Source organism: Syngnathus acus, chromosome 5 (assembly GCF_901709675.1).
Source record: "Syngnathus acus chromosome 5, fSynAcu1.2, whole genome shotgun sequence".
In the NCBI taxonomy this organism is placed as follows: Eukaryota; Metazoa; Chordata; class Actinopteri; order Syngnathiformes; family Syngnathidae; genus Syngnathus; species Syngnathus acus.
In genome coordinates, this window is record NC_051091.1 from 1,435,387 (window position 1) to 1,449,383 (window position 13,997).

General features: G+C 40.4%; 1 protein-coding gene across 2 annotated transcripts; it reads right to left on the minus strand.

Moving 5' to 3' along the window:
* Nucleotides 1-4,568: 4,568 nt before the first annotated feature.
* On the minus strand, nucleotides 4,569-13,592 carry LOC119123395 (immunoglobulin-like and fibronectin type III domain-containing protein 1). 2 transcript variants are annotated; one of them, XM_037252444.1, is made up of 23 exons: nucleotides 13,401-13,592; nucleotides 12,895-12,978; nucleotides 12,639-12,761; nucleotides 12,428-12,564; nucleotides 12,230-12,329; nucleotides 12,109-12,150; nucleotides 11,978-12,023; nucleotides 11,717-11,900; nucleotides 11,465-11,560; nucleotides 11,237-11,393; nucleotides 9,499-10,329; nucleotides 9,300-9,424; nucleotides 9,094-9,235; nucleotides 8,689-8,982; nucleotides 8,194-8,490; nucleotides 7,950-8,129; nucleotides 7,597-7,725; nucleotides 7,204-7,512; nucleotides 7,029-7,114; nucleotides 6,748-6,940; nucleotides 6,345-6,641; nucleotides 5,337-5,663; nucleotides 4,569-5,252 (listed from the first exon to the last, which is right to left on the minus strand). In XM_037252444.1, exons 2-23 carry the CDS (start codon nucleotides 12,944-12,946, stop codon nucleotides 5,248-5,250), a joined length of 4,152 nt encoding a protein of 1,383 aa, XP_037108339.1. In that variant the 5' UTR covers nucleotides 12,947-12,978; nucleotides 13,401-13,592; the 3' UTR covers nucleotides 4,569-5,247. The 2 variants fall into 2 exon arrangements, with proteins under 2 accessions (XP_037108339.1, XP_037108341.1); XM_037252446.1 differs by lacking the exon at nucleotides 13,401-13,592 and having other exon boundaries at nucleotides 12,895-13,035.
* Nucleotides 13,593-13,997: the final 405 nt, after the last annotated feature.

Consider the following 13,997-nt stretch of genomic DNA (forward strand, 5'->3'; position numbering starts at 1 on the left):
GGCCTGATAAGGTAGAAAAGCACACAACAGTATAAGTCAGGACAGTCATATTGGCTTAACCCATTCAACTGAGATAATGTAAATAAAAAATAAAAAATACTTGACAACAGTCTGTGCAGTAATACAGGACTAAACGTAATCATTTCCATTTAGGTCATGTTTTTTCTCATCTTGAAACAATGCATCTTTTGTTTTTTTTGCTTGAAAGTACTGTGGCATTATTGCTTCTTTGATATTTTCATTTAAGAATACATACTTTAAGTACGTCAGACAGAAAAACGGTCTTTTGTAAATTTTGTTTTGCTCTGCTTGCCTTGGCCATTGCCTGTCCCATCTGTGATACTGGCTCTTTTGGACATCTTGGATTCTTGGATGATTCTTGACAGAAAAAAAGAAAAAAAAGATGACAGAGTTAAGGACTGCATATTTAAGCCCCTCCCAAAAAAAGAACTGAGTGGAAACCATTATGCTAGCATGTGGCTGTGGTCCATGCAGCTGCTTGCTGGGTGCTTTGGTTTATCGCACTCCCTCAAAATAAAATCCTCATCAAAATAAAACTTTTATGTTGCCCTGTCAACATTCGGGGGGATGGATTCATTTATAGAATTCATTTCAGCCAACTTAAGGTATCATTATACAGCTTTCTTCTGTTTTGTTTTCATTGCGGCGTTTTACTTTGATACTCGAGTCGCCCTGGCCACCAAGCATTTTTTTATGATCTGTCAGTCCTATTTACGGTAAGGTTCTGTATAATAATACTGTATTTAATTACCCCAATGATTTCTTAATTTAGAAGGGCAAATGTCAAATATAAACTAAATTATAAAATAAACTGATAAGGCATGTTTTTGTCATGGATTGAGTGTATCCTGGGTGGAGGGGGTTCACGAGGACACTTGCAGAGATGTTGAATGAAAGTGGTTGAAAAACATCAAGTGTCACATAACCATAAATATGTTCCCTTCCAAGGAGTGAGAAACCTTGACGCCGAGTTCCCACTCTACACTAGTGTATAGTGCATGTAAACTCTTATATTTTCAAGTGACCTATTTGTGATATCACTGTGTCCACATTTAATGTTCTGTCATTTCATTATGTTAAGCTCTTGAAAGTCAGAGAGCCCTGAAGGCACCAAATGTTCGGGTTGCAGGTTACCCTAACGTGTCCAGAGCTGCGAGGGCCTTTTATAGCCGCTCACAGCTGTTGCGGAGTTTTCTGTTTTCATTTTTTAATTTTGCATTACTATAGTATTTGTGCATTACTGGACTGTGTACTTCAAAGCTAAGCTACGTACCGAATTGTAAGATTTGGAGTACCGAAACCACTCATCCACATTGTGAAATGGTGCCACTTGGGAGGAAAAACATTACATGATTTATCTTTTGCTACATGAGGCGTATCCTGTAGTTCAAGGTGAATGGGCATACTAACACGCGCTGACTCACAGTTTATTCTATCTTTGAACGCCACACTAGCACCCTTTTGGAGTGCTATTTTTATCCTCATGGCATATGACGTTCCATCATTTGTAGATATCTTTCTGACATAATTTCCTTGGCACACTTGTCAAATAGCACCAACATTCTCTCACAGATACTGTTGCTGGTGTAAATGGTTCATATGACTGTACTACTATAAGCGTCCCATAGACTCATCATACAAACCATGTGATGGTTATGGATGTCTGCAGTCGACATTCCGTCGTGGGATGAGATAGTCACATGATAGGTCACATGCCCAATAAAAGGGAAAGCTTTTCACTGCAGCAGCTTCCTAACGTACTTGAAAATAACTCTCAACATAACCAGACGCTTATAATATGGCACCGTTTTTGCATGTTTTGTCACCTTAGAGAACTTAGAGGCCTATTCTATCTCAAAGCCTGTTCAGTAAAGTTTTTAAATAAGCCAAAACAAAGAAAGTTGGCTCTATTTTTGTTGAAAGAAGTTCAAATTTGTCATACCGAGATTATGATTTACTATCTATTACTATTGAGTGCTCCATACACTAACAATTTTGAAATTTAAATTGACATCATGGAAGCCATTGTAAAAACTTTACTGGAATGATACTATCCACTTTTTTGGTGAGGACTTCAACAGTAACTTGAAAACACTCATTGGGGTAAAGAGTATCTATAACTTTTTTTGTGTACTGGGTTTTGAAACATCACAAAAGCAAGTGCCTTCATGCTTTTATGGGGTCTGGCCTGCAGTTAACGCCACCTTAGCGTAGACCCCAAGGGAGCGTCATAAAAGTGGCTCAAGAAGACGTCAAGTGCAAAAAGCACGTCGATGTCGTTATGTCGTAAATCCTGCAACAGCTGGACTTTTGGTTTCTTACCAATATATGTTTTTTGGCAATTTCTGCACCGTGTTGTATTTTCTTTTTTACACCTTGGGCAAAATAAAAACTATTGTTTTGAATTCGGATAGTTTTTCTATTCCAAAACATGACCAGAGAATAGCAGCCAGACATTGTCAACTGTCAACTCCAAAGTAATTAAAATACTTAAATGATTAACTACTACCAAATACTTGTATTACAAATAATTTAATTAAAATTATGGATTTGGACAAAATAAATAATTCTAACAAAATGTAATGTGCCAAAACTACTGTGAGATAATGGTGTTATCATAAAGCTTAGATTTTTTGCTTGTATACAACATTCATGTTAGGTACACATATATTTCTAATGAATGAACACTTTGAGCACGGTAGAAATGTGATAAATCCTGTACTTTGTAATGTTATATTACTAATTATTACTGAACAAATGTAGGTTGACACCAGAACCAATCATATAAAGCAAGGAAACCAACCAAAGGATTACTTGTGTTGAAGACCTCCTCATGACTGGTGATGAACTTACCTCAGACTTTCTTGCTCCTCCTGAGTCCTTCCCACGTCCAGTCTTGCCTCCTTCCTTCACAAACTCAGTGCTTTAGAAGAATGTCCAGGAAGTGACTCTGTATTTAAGGACCCACCTGGTCTTAGGTGGGCGCTGCCAAGAAAGGCGATGGCTTTTTTTGTTTTTGACCTAAATCACAACCTCAGGCAAAAGGGGGAGGAGGAGGAGGGAAGGCCTCATGGCAGGTGACAATGACCGCACTCTCCTCTCTGTAGAAGTGTGAACTTCTTAAGGCGATGTCGTTGCACTTGTCACCCAGAGAAATTGTGTGATACAACTTTCTGACAACGTACGTACTGTAGTTAAGTGATCACTAAGGTATCTGATGAATTTGAATTTTGACTTGATTTTTACTGTAGTTGAGGCGTCATTTCCTAAGGTATTTTTTATTCAAGTGATCCACCCGTCGTAGTTTGTGTTATGGTTGTGTAAAAAAACAAAACAAATCAAAAAAGTGCTGCGTTCTTTGTATTTTAAATTTGAAAGGTCATCACCATTAGTGTAAACTTGACGAAAGGACGTCACATATTTCCGTGATCAATTGTTGACAGGTTTTGTTTTCATTCAACTGCAAAGAACTGCAACACTGGGATAGTATATCAAATGGATATCATATCCATCGCGACAACAAAGTGATTCATGTAATAGTCAAGTGTTGTGAGAGCACATGACAGACAGACAGCTAGCTTGGCGACAGTGTGACTGCCCTGTCACTGCCTCATATTTGACCATGGCATGTCCCGCGAGTGACATAAGGGCGGCCAATCACGTAACAGGTGTTTAGTTGGGTTGTACCAACGTGGCGCCACAATATGAACAGAAACTGCCAAAACTGTCAAGTCAGAGTGGCGACCCCTGTCCCCTGCGGAGAGTGGGCTTTCACTGTACAGTATTCCATTATCCTCACCCCAAGTGCATGTTGTGGATAGGGGCAACAAGTGAGGTATGGTTGGACAATGAGAAATGTGCTCTGCATCTGTTGTGCCCCCGAGGGTATTTCCTTACATGCGACTCATGGAGACCGTGATGCTGGCAGGCAGCCACAGCCCAGTTATTGGGACCTTGGCAAATAACAGTTATGCCCAGCGTGAGCACGTTTGTGTATTTCAAGCCTTTGTGCGTGACACGAGGACATGCTTGTGGCTGTTGTCATTCATTCAGGTCATTTTATTCTCAGTGCACTGAATTGATCGCAACTGGACTCCTCAGTTTTTATTAGAAGACATTTTGCCCCTCATTCCATAAGAGTGTTATCATGACGACTGATTTGATGAGAGTCAAAACATCTTCTGAGACAAACTGAGTAGTTCAGTTGCGATCAATTCACTGCTCTGAGAATAACACGGCAGCTGTGATTTTTGTCAGGCATGAAGATGTGGGTCACTGAACTACCCAACCAAAAAACAAATGTAGAATGTGTTTGGGAAGCCTGTTTTACCCCATCGTCTTGAGGATTATTTTGAAAACAATTTCATTACTTTGTTTACAAGATTTCACACATAAAAGGGAAAGGCAAAGGACAGGAATCTCGTTAATGTTCCGAGTCGTTAACAATGTTATTGTTTCCTCGGGCTCGACACTGGAAGTCATGCACTTCATATTTCTTCTGTTCCATTTATGTCTTTCTGTAAAATGGGTCACAAATACCTTTATTAAAGCCTCCAAACACACAGCACACTAAAAAAGTTAGATGTGTGCACTTTATAGAGTTTATGTGAAACTTCAAGTGTAAATAAAATAAACAGATCCACTTTTATGCGAGTTGAACCTTACACAGTTGTTGGCCAACACCCCTGTTTGTCCCTTTTGGCCAAGGTAATCATGATAAGGCTCCTCTGGCACCACCAACGGGTGAAACAAATAAATGCAGTGTAGATAAACCACTTACTGCCTCCCCAAAGTAAAAATGCATTTATGTATTGTCTTTATGTGCGCCCCTCCCTTTTGCTTCAGCTCCTGGAAGTAGAAACCACTGAATTCCAAAGCCCAGGAAGCCACTAATTGGCCAAACATTAAATAGGACAGGAACCCCCAGACAGACCCAACCTTTTCAAATGAGACACAAAATATTCCAATGTTTTGAGTAAAGTCTCTATAATTCTTCATCCTTGTAGTATATTTTGACAAAGGCATTTCTTGGCCATGTTATTAAGACACATGAGTACACAGATCGTGAATACATATTTCAGTTCTTCTATTGCCACATTAAGTTGATCTTTCTGGATGACTTCTTAATATCATCCCAATGAGCAGATACCAAGGCAATACTATTTTTTCTTTTCCCTCTTCTTAAAAGAGCATGGTTCTCCAGTCGAGCAGCGTCATGCCATCACTTTAATCTGGTTATTGGGGGAAGAAAATGCATAGAATACGTACACCCAAATAATAACCTTTAAGATGTCAATAAATGAATGATAATTTACCTTTAACAACAAGTATGGTTGAACATTCCACCCTGCCAAGAGCGTTTTCTGCAACGACCGTGTACTCCCCGCTGTCCTTGGGGCCCACTTTGAGTATGACCATAGAGCAGACCCCACACGTATTGGTGATGTAGTAGTTGCTGTTGGTGTTGAGGCTAATGTTATTCCTGTACCAAGTCACATAGGGTTTGGGGTTTCCAGTCACGGCGCAGCTCATATAGCACTCGTAGCTCTCTGGAGTCTTGTGCATTTTGAGCGGAACAGAAAAAGCGGGAGCCGCTTCAAAACTGCAGTCCTTTGAGGCTGGGAGATTCAAAGAAAATGTTCCTGGATGGAAGAAAATAGGAAGGGCTTGATAATGGATAGCATTACAGTCATTTAGCACCTTCATATATTTTGCCCATTTTCAAACGGATTCATCCTCCCCACCACCCAACTTCCGTCCAAGTCAGCAAATGCATGATTATTTGATGGATCTCCACATTGACCGTCACATCATGGCGAATGTTCAGACTGAATTTGCCCTCACTCATCTGCTTGAAAACCAATTAGGGCCGCAAGTCTAATTGCTGAATCTGTTACTATAATAGACATCTTATGGTGGTGGGTACTTGCGATTGTCAGCGGGGCTATTGCTCTGTACATGTGCTGTTGGTGATGTGGTACAGTAAGCACAAACATGCAGAGGTTTTCCTTTCCACGTGTTGGGTTGCTGGCATTTTCAAAATTGGTATGTTTGTACCCAACTTTTATTGTCCAGCTACTGCTATTGATCAATTACGATTTGGGGGTGATACTCTTGACGACTGTGCATTGTGTGTGCACCAAGTTCACCACAGACTATAGGAACGTTTAAAAAAAGAAAGTCTATAAAGCGTTTGTGTATGAGTCCCTTAGTGGCAGTCATGGACAATGTAGCATTCAAGTAATATTTGGAATAGGAAAACTGAAGGCTATAAAATGTGGACCCCAAATATCTGCTGCTGCTACCAGCTGTCCCATCCCTACCTTTCGCTCGCTTCACTTCCCACTTTGGTGACTCAGAGGGTTCAGAGGTTCCCATGTCATTTTTGGCATAGACGCGGAACTTGTACTGCCTTCCTGGCAAAATATTGACGGCAGTGAATTTATTGTTGAAAAGACGGTCCGCCAACGTTTGCCAAGTGTGCTTGACAGAGTCATGCTTGGTGATCATGTAGTGCAGCCTGTCATCCCTTTTCTCATCCGGAGAGGCTGTCCAAGTGATCAACACTGCTCCAGGCACATTCTCCTCTAACTCCACCGGACCTGGTGGCTTGGGGTCATCTAGGAAAAAGGAAATCAACGTCATGCCACAAAAATAACACACTCAGTTACCTCATCTGTGTAGCTATTCTTGCCGTGGATGACCAAATACTTCTACCGGTTCTACCTGTGACTCTCATCTCAAAAGTGCATGACTCTTGTCCAACGATGTTTCTTAAGATCAAGGTGTAAATTCCGGTGTCTCGATGCTCGGACAGTGGGATCATTAACTGGGATGAAGTGTCAGAATTGCTCACTGTCACATGCTTGGGAAGAGGCAGACCATCCTTGAGCCAAGTACTTGTTGGTAATGGAGAACCCTGCCAACAGCATGAGACAGAGGTCCAGGAAATCTGCCTTCATTGAAATGATGGGTGGTGCACTCATTCCTTTTTGTGAATACTCAACCTGGAAGTTATAGGTGACCCTCATGGAGTTGCCAGCTCTCGTTACCATAAAATTCTTTATTTTTTTGTCAGTAAAACGAGGTCTCACTGGAAGGAAATGAACATGCAAAATTAATGTAGGGAAATGGATCCAAAATCTTCATTATGAATGCATTTTAATAAGTCTACTCACTCACCTGGGGGAGGCATTGCAATGATGTAGTTTTCCAACTCTTGAGGTTCACCATCTCCACCCTCATTGGTGGCTACCACTCTTACCCAGTACATGGCCATCGACCTCAGACCCAAGATTGTGAAGGAGTTTGTAATGATAGGGCTTGAGTTACAGCGACCCCAATCTGGGTTTTCCGCCGCCCTGATTTCCACAAAATATCCTTTGGCCTCATCCTGGACACCTTCTTCTACCTTTGGTTCGGTCCATGTAAGAGATAAGGTGCTGTATGTAGAATCTATCACCTTCAGGTCTCTCACTTTTCCAGGGGGCTCTAAAAATGTCAACAAACATTATGAGTGAAGTGCTCACCCTTCCACTGAATCTGAGTGAATAATTTGGATTTTGCAATTCTCACTCTTTGGATCCCGTGCAAAAACAAACTCAGTAGGTGCACTTGGCTCTCCAACACCAGAAATATTGATCGCTGAAACACGGAACTCATACTGGATGCCTTCAATAACATCTTTTGCAGCGTACTTTTTCTCTAGTAGAACACAAAACAGTTTAAACATACTGCAATGCATCTCATATGTTTAATTCTAAATTAGAAATGGTTCTAAATGATGACTTGATTATTAAAATACAAGGTGATTAATTTGATCGATTTGTTATCAATGTATTTGGACACCTCTATTTGAATGAAATAGCCACTGTATGAATGGAACTCTGGTATAAACACCCCCTTGCATTTGTTCTCCTGAACTTTACCTTTGATGGACTCATCCGAAGGGTTGACAAGGCTCCAGAGATTACTGCTGTTTTTTCGTTTATCCACATTGTATCCTAAAATGTTGGTCCCTCCCGTATTTGAAGGTGGAGACCATGCAAGGTTGATACAGTCTTTAAAAGCACTTACAATTTTCAGGCCAGTGGGAGGTCCAGGGTATGCTACAAAAAAGACATTTGTTGGTCAAAATCAAACACATTGGATCATAATTTTGTGGTAACTTACCCTTGGTCCCAGCTTGAATGTCACCAGTTTCCATCATTTCACTGATACCTTGCTGATTCTCAGCCCTGATGTGATATGCGTACCTTCTTCCATGATCCACATCCGAGTCCCTGTATTGGGGTTCAGGACCAATTTTTCCCAACATCTTCCAGCTATTTCGGCCGATTTGTTGACGTTCCAGGATGTAATTGGTAATTGGGGGGCCTCCGTTGTCTTTGGGTGGCCTCCATTTGAACGCGATACAGTTTGCAGAACTTTCGATTATATCTACGGGCCCTAGGGGCACTGTTGGCTTGTCTGAGGTCAAATGAAAGAAAGAACAGGCTTGGTCACGTCTTAACCATAAAGACACGAGACAACATTGGCACGCATATCAGAAAGAAGTCATGATTCAACCAAAGGGTGGAATGAATTTTACATCAACTGCGTTTTGTATTTTCTTTGACTCTTTCAAATAATAGTGCCATTTTTTTTCTTTTGCGTAGCTGTACATACCAAGAACAGTGAGTTGAGTGACCGCCTCTGTTGTTCCAAAATCATTTTTAATCTTTATCTTTATTTCCCCCGAGGTTTTGCGCTTGCACTTGAGCAGCAGTAGGCGAGTGTGCGAGGAGGACTTCTCAATCCTTGTGCGGGTGTCCTCCAATAGCTCTTCGCCTTCGTTGAACCATTGTATTTTCATTGGCTCCCGGCCAAGAAAGGACAGCACAAAGGCTGCGTCTTTCCCAGTGTTTACGATAACCGGTTTTAAGAACTTAGTGAGGTCATCCTTATTCATTCTTGGGGGATCTGTCAGAAGAGCACATATTATTTTATGTTAACCATCCATCACTGAACGACCTCTTCAAGGGCTTCTCTCTTTTTATTTATTTATTTCATTAATGAATTAGTTGACACTACCTTCAACAATCACCATCGCTTCTGTTTTACGGCCATCGGCTTCATAGCGATACTTTCCAGCATCCTCTTCTTTACAGTTTTTTAACACAAGCTTACGATAAGACCCTTCTTCAACAATACGGACATCATCTGTAGATGCTATCTAAAACGCACATTGAAGCCATTAAAAAGAAGCATCACCGTCAAATGAACTCTTGGTCTCTTACCTTTTTGCCATCTTTGTACCAGAATCCTTCACAGTCGTCGCTGCTCAGTCTGCAGATTAATTCCGCCTCTGTATCAATGATAGCGTTGATGTCGGACAAACCACTGGTGAAGTAAACACCCGCATCTGGATAGTAAAGGTCACAGTTAGGAATGAAAGTAAATATGTCGATCAAAGCGCTGCCACCCCATTCAGCTTACCCATGGCGGTATCGGGAACAAGTGGGCCCTTTCGCACTCTTTTCTTTTTCTTCAGAACTGGTTCCTCGTCTTCTTTATCATTAGAGACTTTGGGATTGGTAGTCTGCGTAGGCTTGTCTTTTCTCTTTTCCACTTCCACTCCAGCATCTTCCTCTTCCATTTCATCCCCCTCCTCAGATTCCTCATCCTCTGCTTCAAATTCTTCCTCTTTGGCTGAATTTTCATTCTTACTATCATCTTTTTTCTCAACCTTCACCTTTACTGTTTGTTTTGTTTTGGCTGTGGATTTTGGCATTGCTTTATTTTTAGTATATTCGCTTATTGTATTTTTAGTATCTCCTTTTGTTTTAGTCTTATCCTCTGCTTGAATTTTAGTCTCTGTTGTTTTTTCTTTAGTCGTTTCCTCTACATTACCATGAATTTTGGTATCTAATTTTTCTTTAGTCTTCTCTGTTTTTTCTTTAGTCTTGTCTTCTTTAGCTTGAATTTTAGTCTCAGTTTTTTCTTTGGTCTTTTCTTCTTTAGCTTGAATTTTAGTCCCTGTTTTTTCTTTAGTCTTATTCTCTGCTTCAGCTTTATTTGTTGTCTCTTTTTGTTCTTTAGGTTTAACATCTGCTTTGGCGTTAACATCTCCTATTTCTTTGGCTTCAACCTCTTCCTCTGCTTTTGCTTCAACCTCTGCTTGTGCCTTGGCTGTCGCAAGCAACTCATCTCTTTCCTTCTGTAATTTGGCCTGTTGCTCCTCAGCGATCTTCAGCAGATCTGCTCCACCACCTGCTCGAGTTGTTTTGCGAGCTTTCTTCTTTCCAACCAAGTTTTGGTCATTGTCCCCTGATTATATATTTAAAAAAGCAAAAACAATACAGATAAAGTGTTAACAAAGCTTTATCTGGCATTTTATTTCATCCAAACATAATTTTTTTATAGCGTTTATCCTACTGAGAGTTTCACCCGCCAATCATACGGCACATATAGACCAACAAACATTCATCTTCAGACCTGTGGACAGTACGGCGCAAGAATGTCTAACTTTTAAAAAGATATTACTGGGATGAATGAGGTGTATCTTACCAAGTATTCCAGTTATTTGAGGCAGAAACCAGGATAGTTAATTAATAGAGGGCCAATGGAAAAACATGTAGTGGGCCACAAAAGGCCCTCCTACCTTACCTTGGAACGTCGTGATTTTAAATCTTAAATCTTGTTTCTGAACTGCGAGAGGGAGCCAAAGTTCCCACAACACAAGCACAAACATGGGGCCTAAGTTAATAATCAAACCCCAAACCTCGGAACTGCGAAGCAAATGTGCTTACCATAGCACTGCTAGCATTTTAATTCATTCATTTACTCATTCTTTGAATCACTTTTCATTTCTTTTAAAATAAATCTGTGCACTTACCTTCCACAATGAGCCAAGCACTGCAAGATGTGATTCCAGCCACAGCCGTATAGATGCCTTTGTCCGATGGTAGACAGTCCTTCACCACCAAAGAATGAATGAGCATATTCTCCGACACACTGATATCGTATTTTTCTCCTTGCCCCAGTGGGATGTTCTTTCCCATCCAATTGATTTTTTTCATGGGTTGTGAAATGACACACTCAAACACGGCATCTTCTCGTTCTCCCGCTCTCACATCTTGAAACTTGACCAAGAAGTCGGCACTGGGAACTTTATGAAGAGGATATTTCAAGGGTATGTACATCATAAGACATCAGTCTTGATGCGCCGTCTCACCTTTTAATTCAGTCGAGAAAATCTTGACCCCATCAACCTCCACATGGCACATTCCAGCATCTTCAGGATGAACGTCATTGATGCTGAACACAAACTTCTTCCCCACTTGTTTTAATTTCCTCTCTGCATCCCCATCAAAAGGAACCAGTACGCCATCCTGTCCGATCACATTAAAAACCTTTCTTTCACATTTACCAGAACGTTTACATTCAAATGGGAGCGTCTCACCTTATTCAAGATTTTACTTGCCGGGTCTTTAAGGGACATCTCAGCTCTATAACCTTTGACTTCAATAGGCTTTAAATTGCAGAGTCTCTCAACAACCTGTTTTTATGCAGATCGGGACAAAACAATACCGTGTAATATTGCCATTTTGTGTTGCAGACAGTTTGCATCCATCCAATCTCACTAGTGCTTATCCTACAACCATTTGCACTTACATTCACGCCTCCAATGAGTGGAAAATGTGGCAAAAAATACCTTCTCTTGCTCATATTCCTGTTCCAGCTTCTTTTCTTTTAGTTTCTTTAGCATCCAGCGGAAATCTGTGACACCGTATTCACTGCAGATCCTCTCGTAATGTTTTTTATTAGAGCTCAACAAAAGCTCCCAAAACCTGTCGTCAATGACTCGTTTGACTTCGGGTTTAGGTTCGATTTTAACCCTACGCAAGAAATGAATTGATAGCAAAGAAAAATGTCATTTGCTTTTGCCACACTGACTCACTGGAATTTTACTTACGTGCATCTTAAGGCCTTCTTGAAGTCTTCAGGGAGTTCTCGGACACCTGGAATGCATTGCGGGTGGGGTAGGTTGTTTTTGATTACCGGTAATTCAATCTTTGTGGATGTCAAACTGTGCAAAGTGTGTACCTGTTCTAGATTGCTGCAAGGCTCTACTCTTTTTATAGCCAACTAGAAAGGAAATCATTTGAATTAGTTTTGCTCAGTAATGAAGTTTTATTTATGGAGTACATGTATGTAAGGGACTCACGTTCAATGATATTTAGGGCAGCTGTGACAACTGCTCTTCCATACTCGTTTGTAGCGAAACATTTGTAAGTGTCAGCGTGTTCTACGGACACCTCCGGTATCTATGGAAATGCAAAATTGATGCAACAGTTACAACATGCATTACCGCCGGCTTATTCATATATCCATCTCCATTTATTTGTCACTCTTATGAGCTCACCTCCAGTGAGTGTTCACCAGAAAGTGAGTCATAGACCATTTTGTAATTTTCTTCATCAATTTCTCCATTATTCCTTGCCCACGACACCCTTGGCGCGGGTTTGCCGCTAACTCTTGCTTTGAAAATGGCAAGCTTTCCTAGATATGAGACGATAAAATCATCATGGCATGATGTCTCGCAAACAAAAAACACCCAAGGCTTTGCAGCATACCTTCTTGAATGGTCAGTGCTATGGGTTTCCGGGTAAAGTCTGGGGTGCTCATCCCCACAGGGACTTCTTCCACAAATTGAGTGATCATCACTCCTGGCACCCTTGACCGCTTTTTGATATTCACTGTCAAAAATAGGGCTAGGAGTTTGTAAAAATTGCCTGAATCCCTCTACGGCGCGTACATTTTGGACTAACAACAAACGTCTGATAACGTCTGAAACAAAATAAAGTAAAGAATAGAGACGATGTTACTTACCTTGCCCAGGAGCAGTTGGCTCCACATCGTTAACTCTACGTATCTTAAACATTTTGATTTAGATGCACAGCTTGTATAGCTGCTCTGTAAAATACAGATGTCTTACAATTAGTTACTATAGCACAGCAAATGATCAGTCTTGCATAACTGTCTGAGGATTAAAATCTTCTCAAAACTGCGTTTTGTGACATTTTAAAAGAGATGCATAATTGACAACAAAAACTATTTTCAATTGTTATGAATACTTACTCTAATTATAATTTAGTTTGTTTACTGCTTGACTACGAGACATTGCCACTTTTGTACAAATCCGGGTTAAACTTATATGACTTTAAAGTAAAATTCCCAATTGGACATTGATGCTAAATACACATTAAATAACAGTTTGTTATAATACATGTACTTAACCTTGCCCGAGCAACAATTACATAATCTCACATCAACTAACTTTAAGGGCAATAAATCAGATTTGAAAATAAACTCAGCATCTTTTTGCATCTACTCACTATTTTCCAAGTTGAGTTTTATCCGCTGGTGTGTTGCCAGTTCAATCTTGTGAGTGGGAGTGAAGGCTTTTGAGAGGCAACCTTCCCCTTTGCTTTTTCATTGTGGTCCTCAGGGATAGGTTTACTCACATGCTCTTTGGACCTAAAAAAGCTATACGTTCTTAAAAAGGGGGCATGGGAGGATATGCAACCGTGAAGCCTTGTGATGCTTGTCGTAAACAAATATCAAATACCACCAATTGGTTCTAGCAAATGCGGTCAAATATTCCACAATTTGCTCAAATAATTTGCATAACATGCATACAGTAAAAATTGTGTTTTATTTCGTTAAGCATTGTAAGGAGCCCTTCCCTTGAACCCAAGAAGTGGCACCCCACTGAGAGAAACAGTTGACTTCTTCAGTGACACTAAACTTGAACTTCAACCTCCCTAAAAAAATATGCACTGAGAAGTAATGCTAGAAGATAAATTAGCAGCATACACCTTCAGCAAGTGTCAGTGTTTTGTTTTTCTTGCTATTTTCAGGCTTCACTTGGTGCCAAATTAAACAGAAATACGGTATAAATACGTATGTGGGGATGTCTGGACCTTGACGAC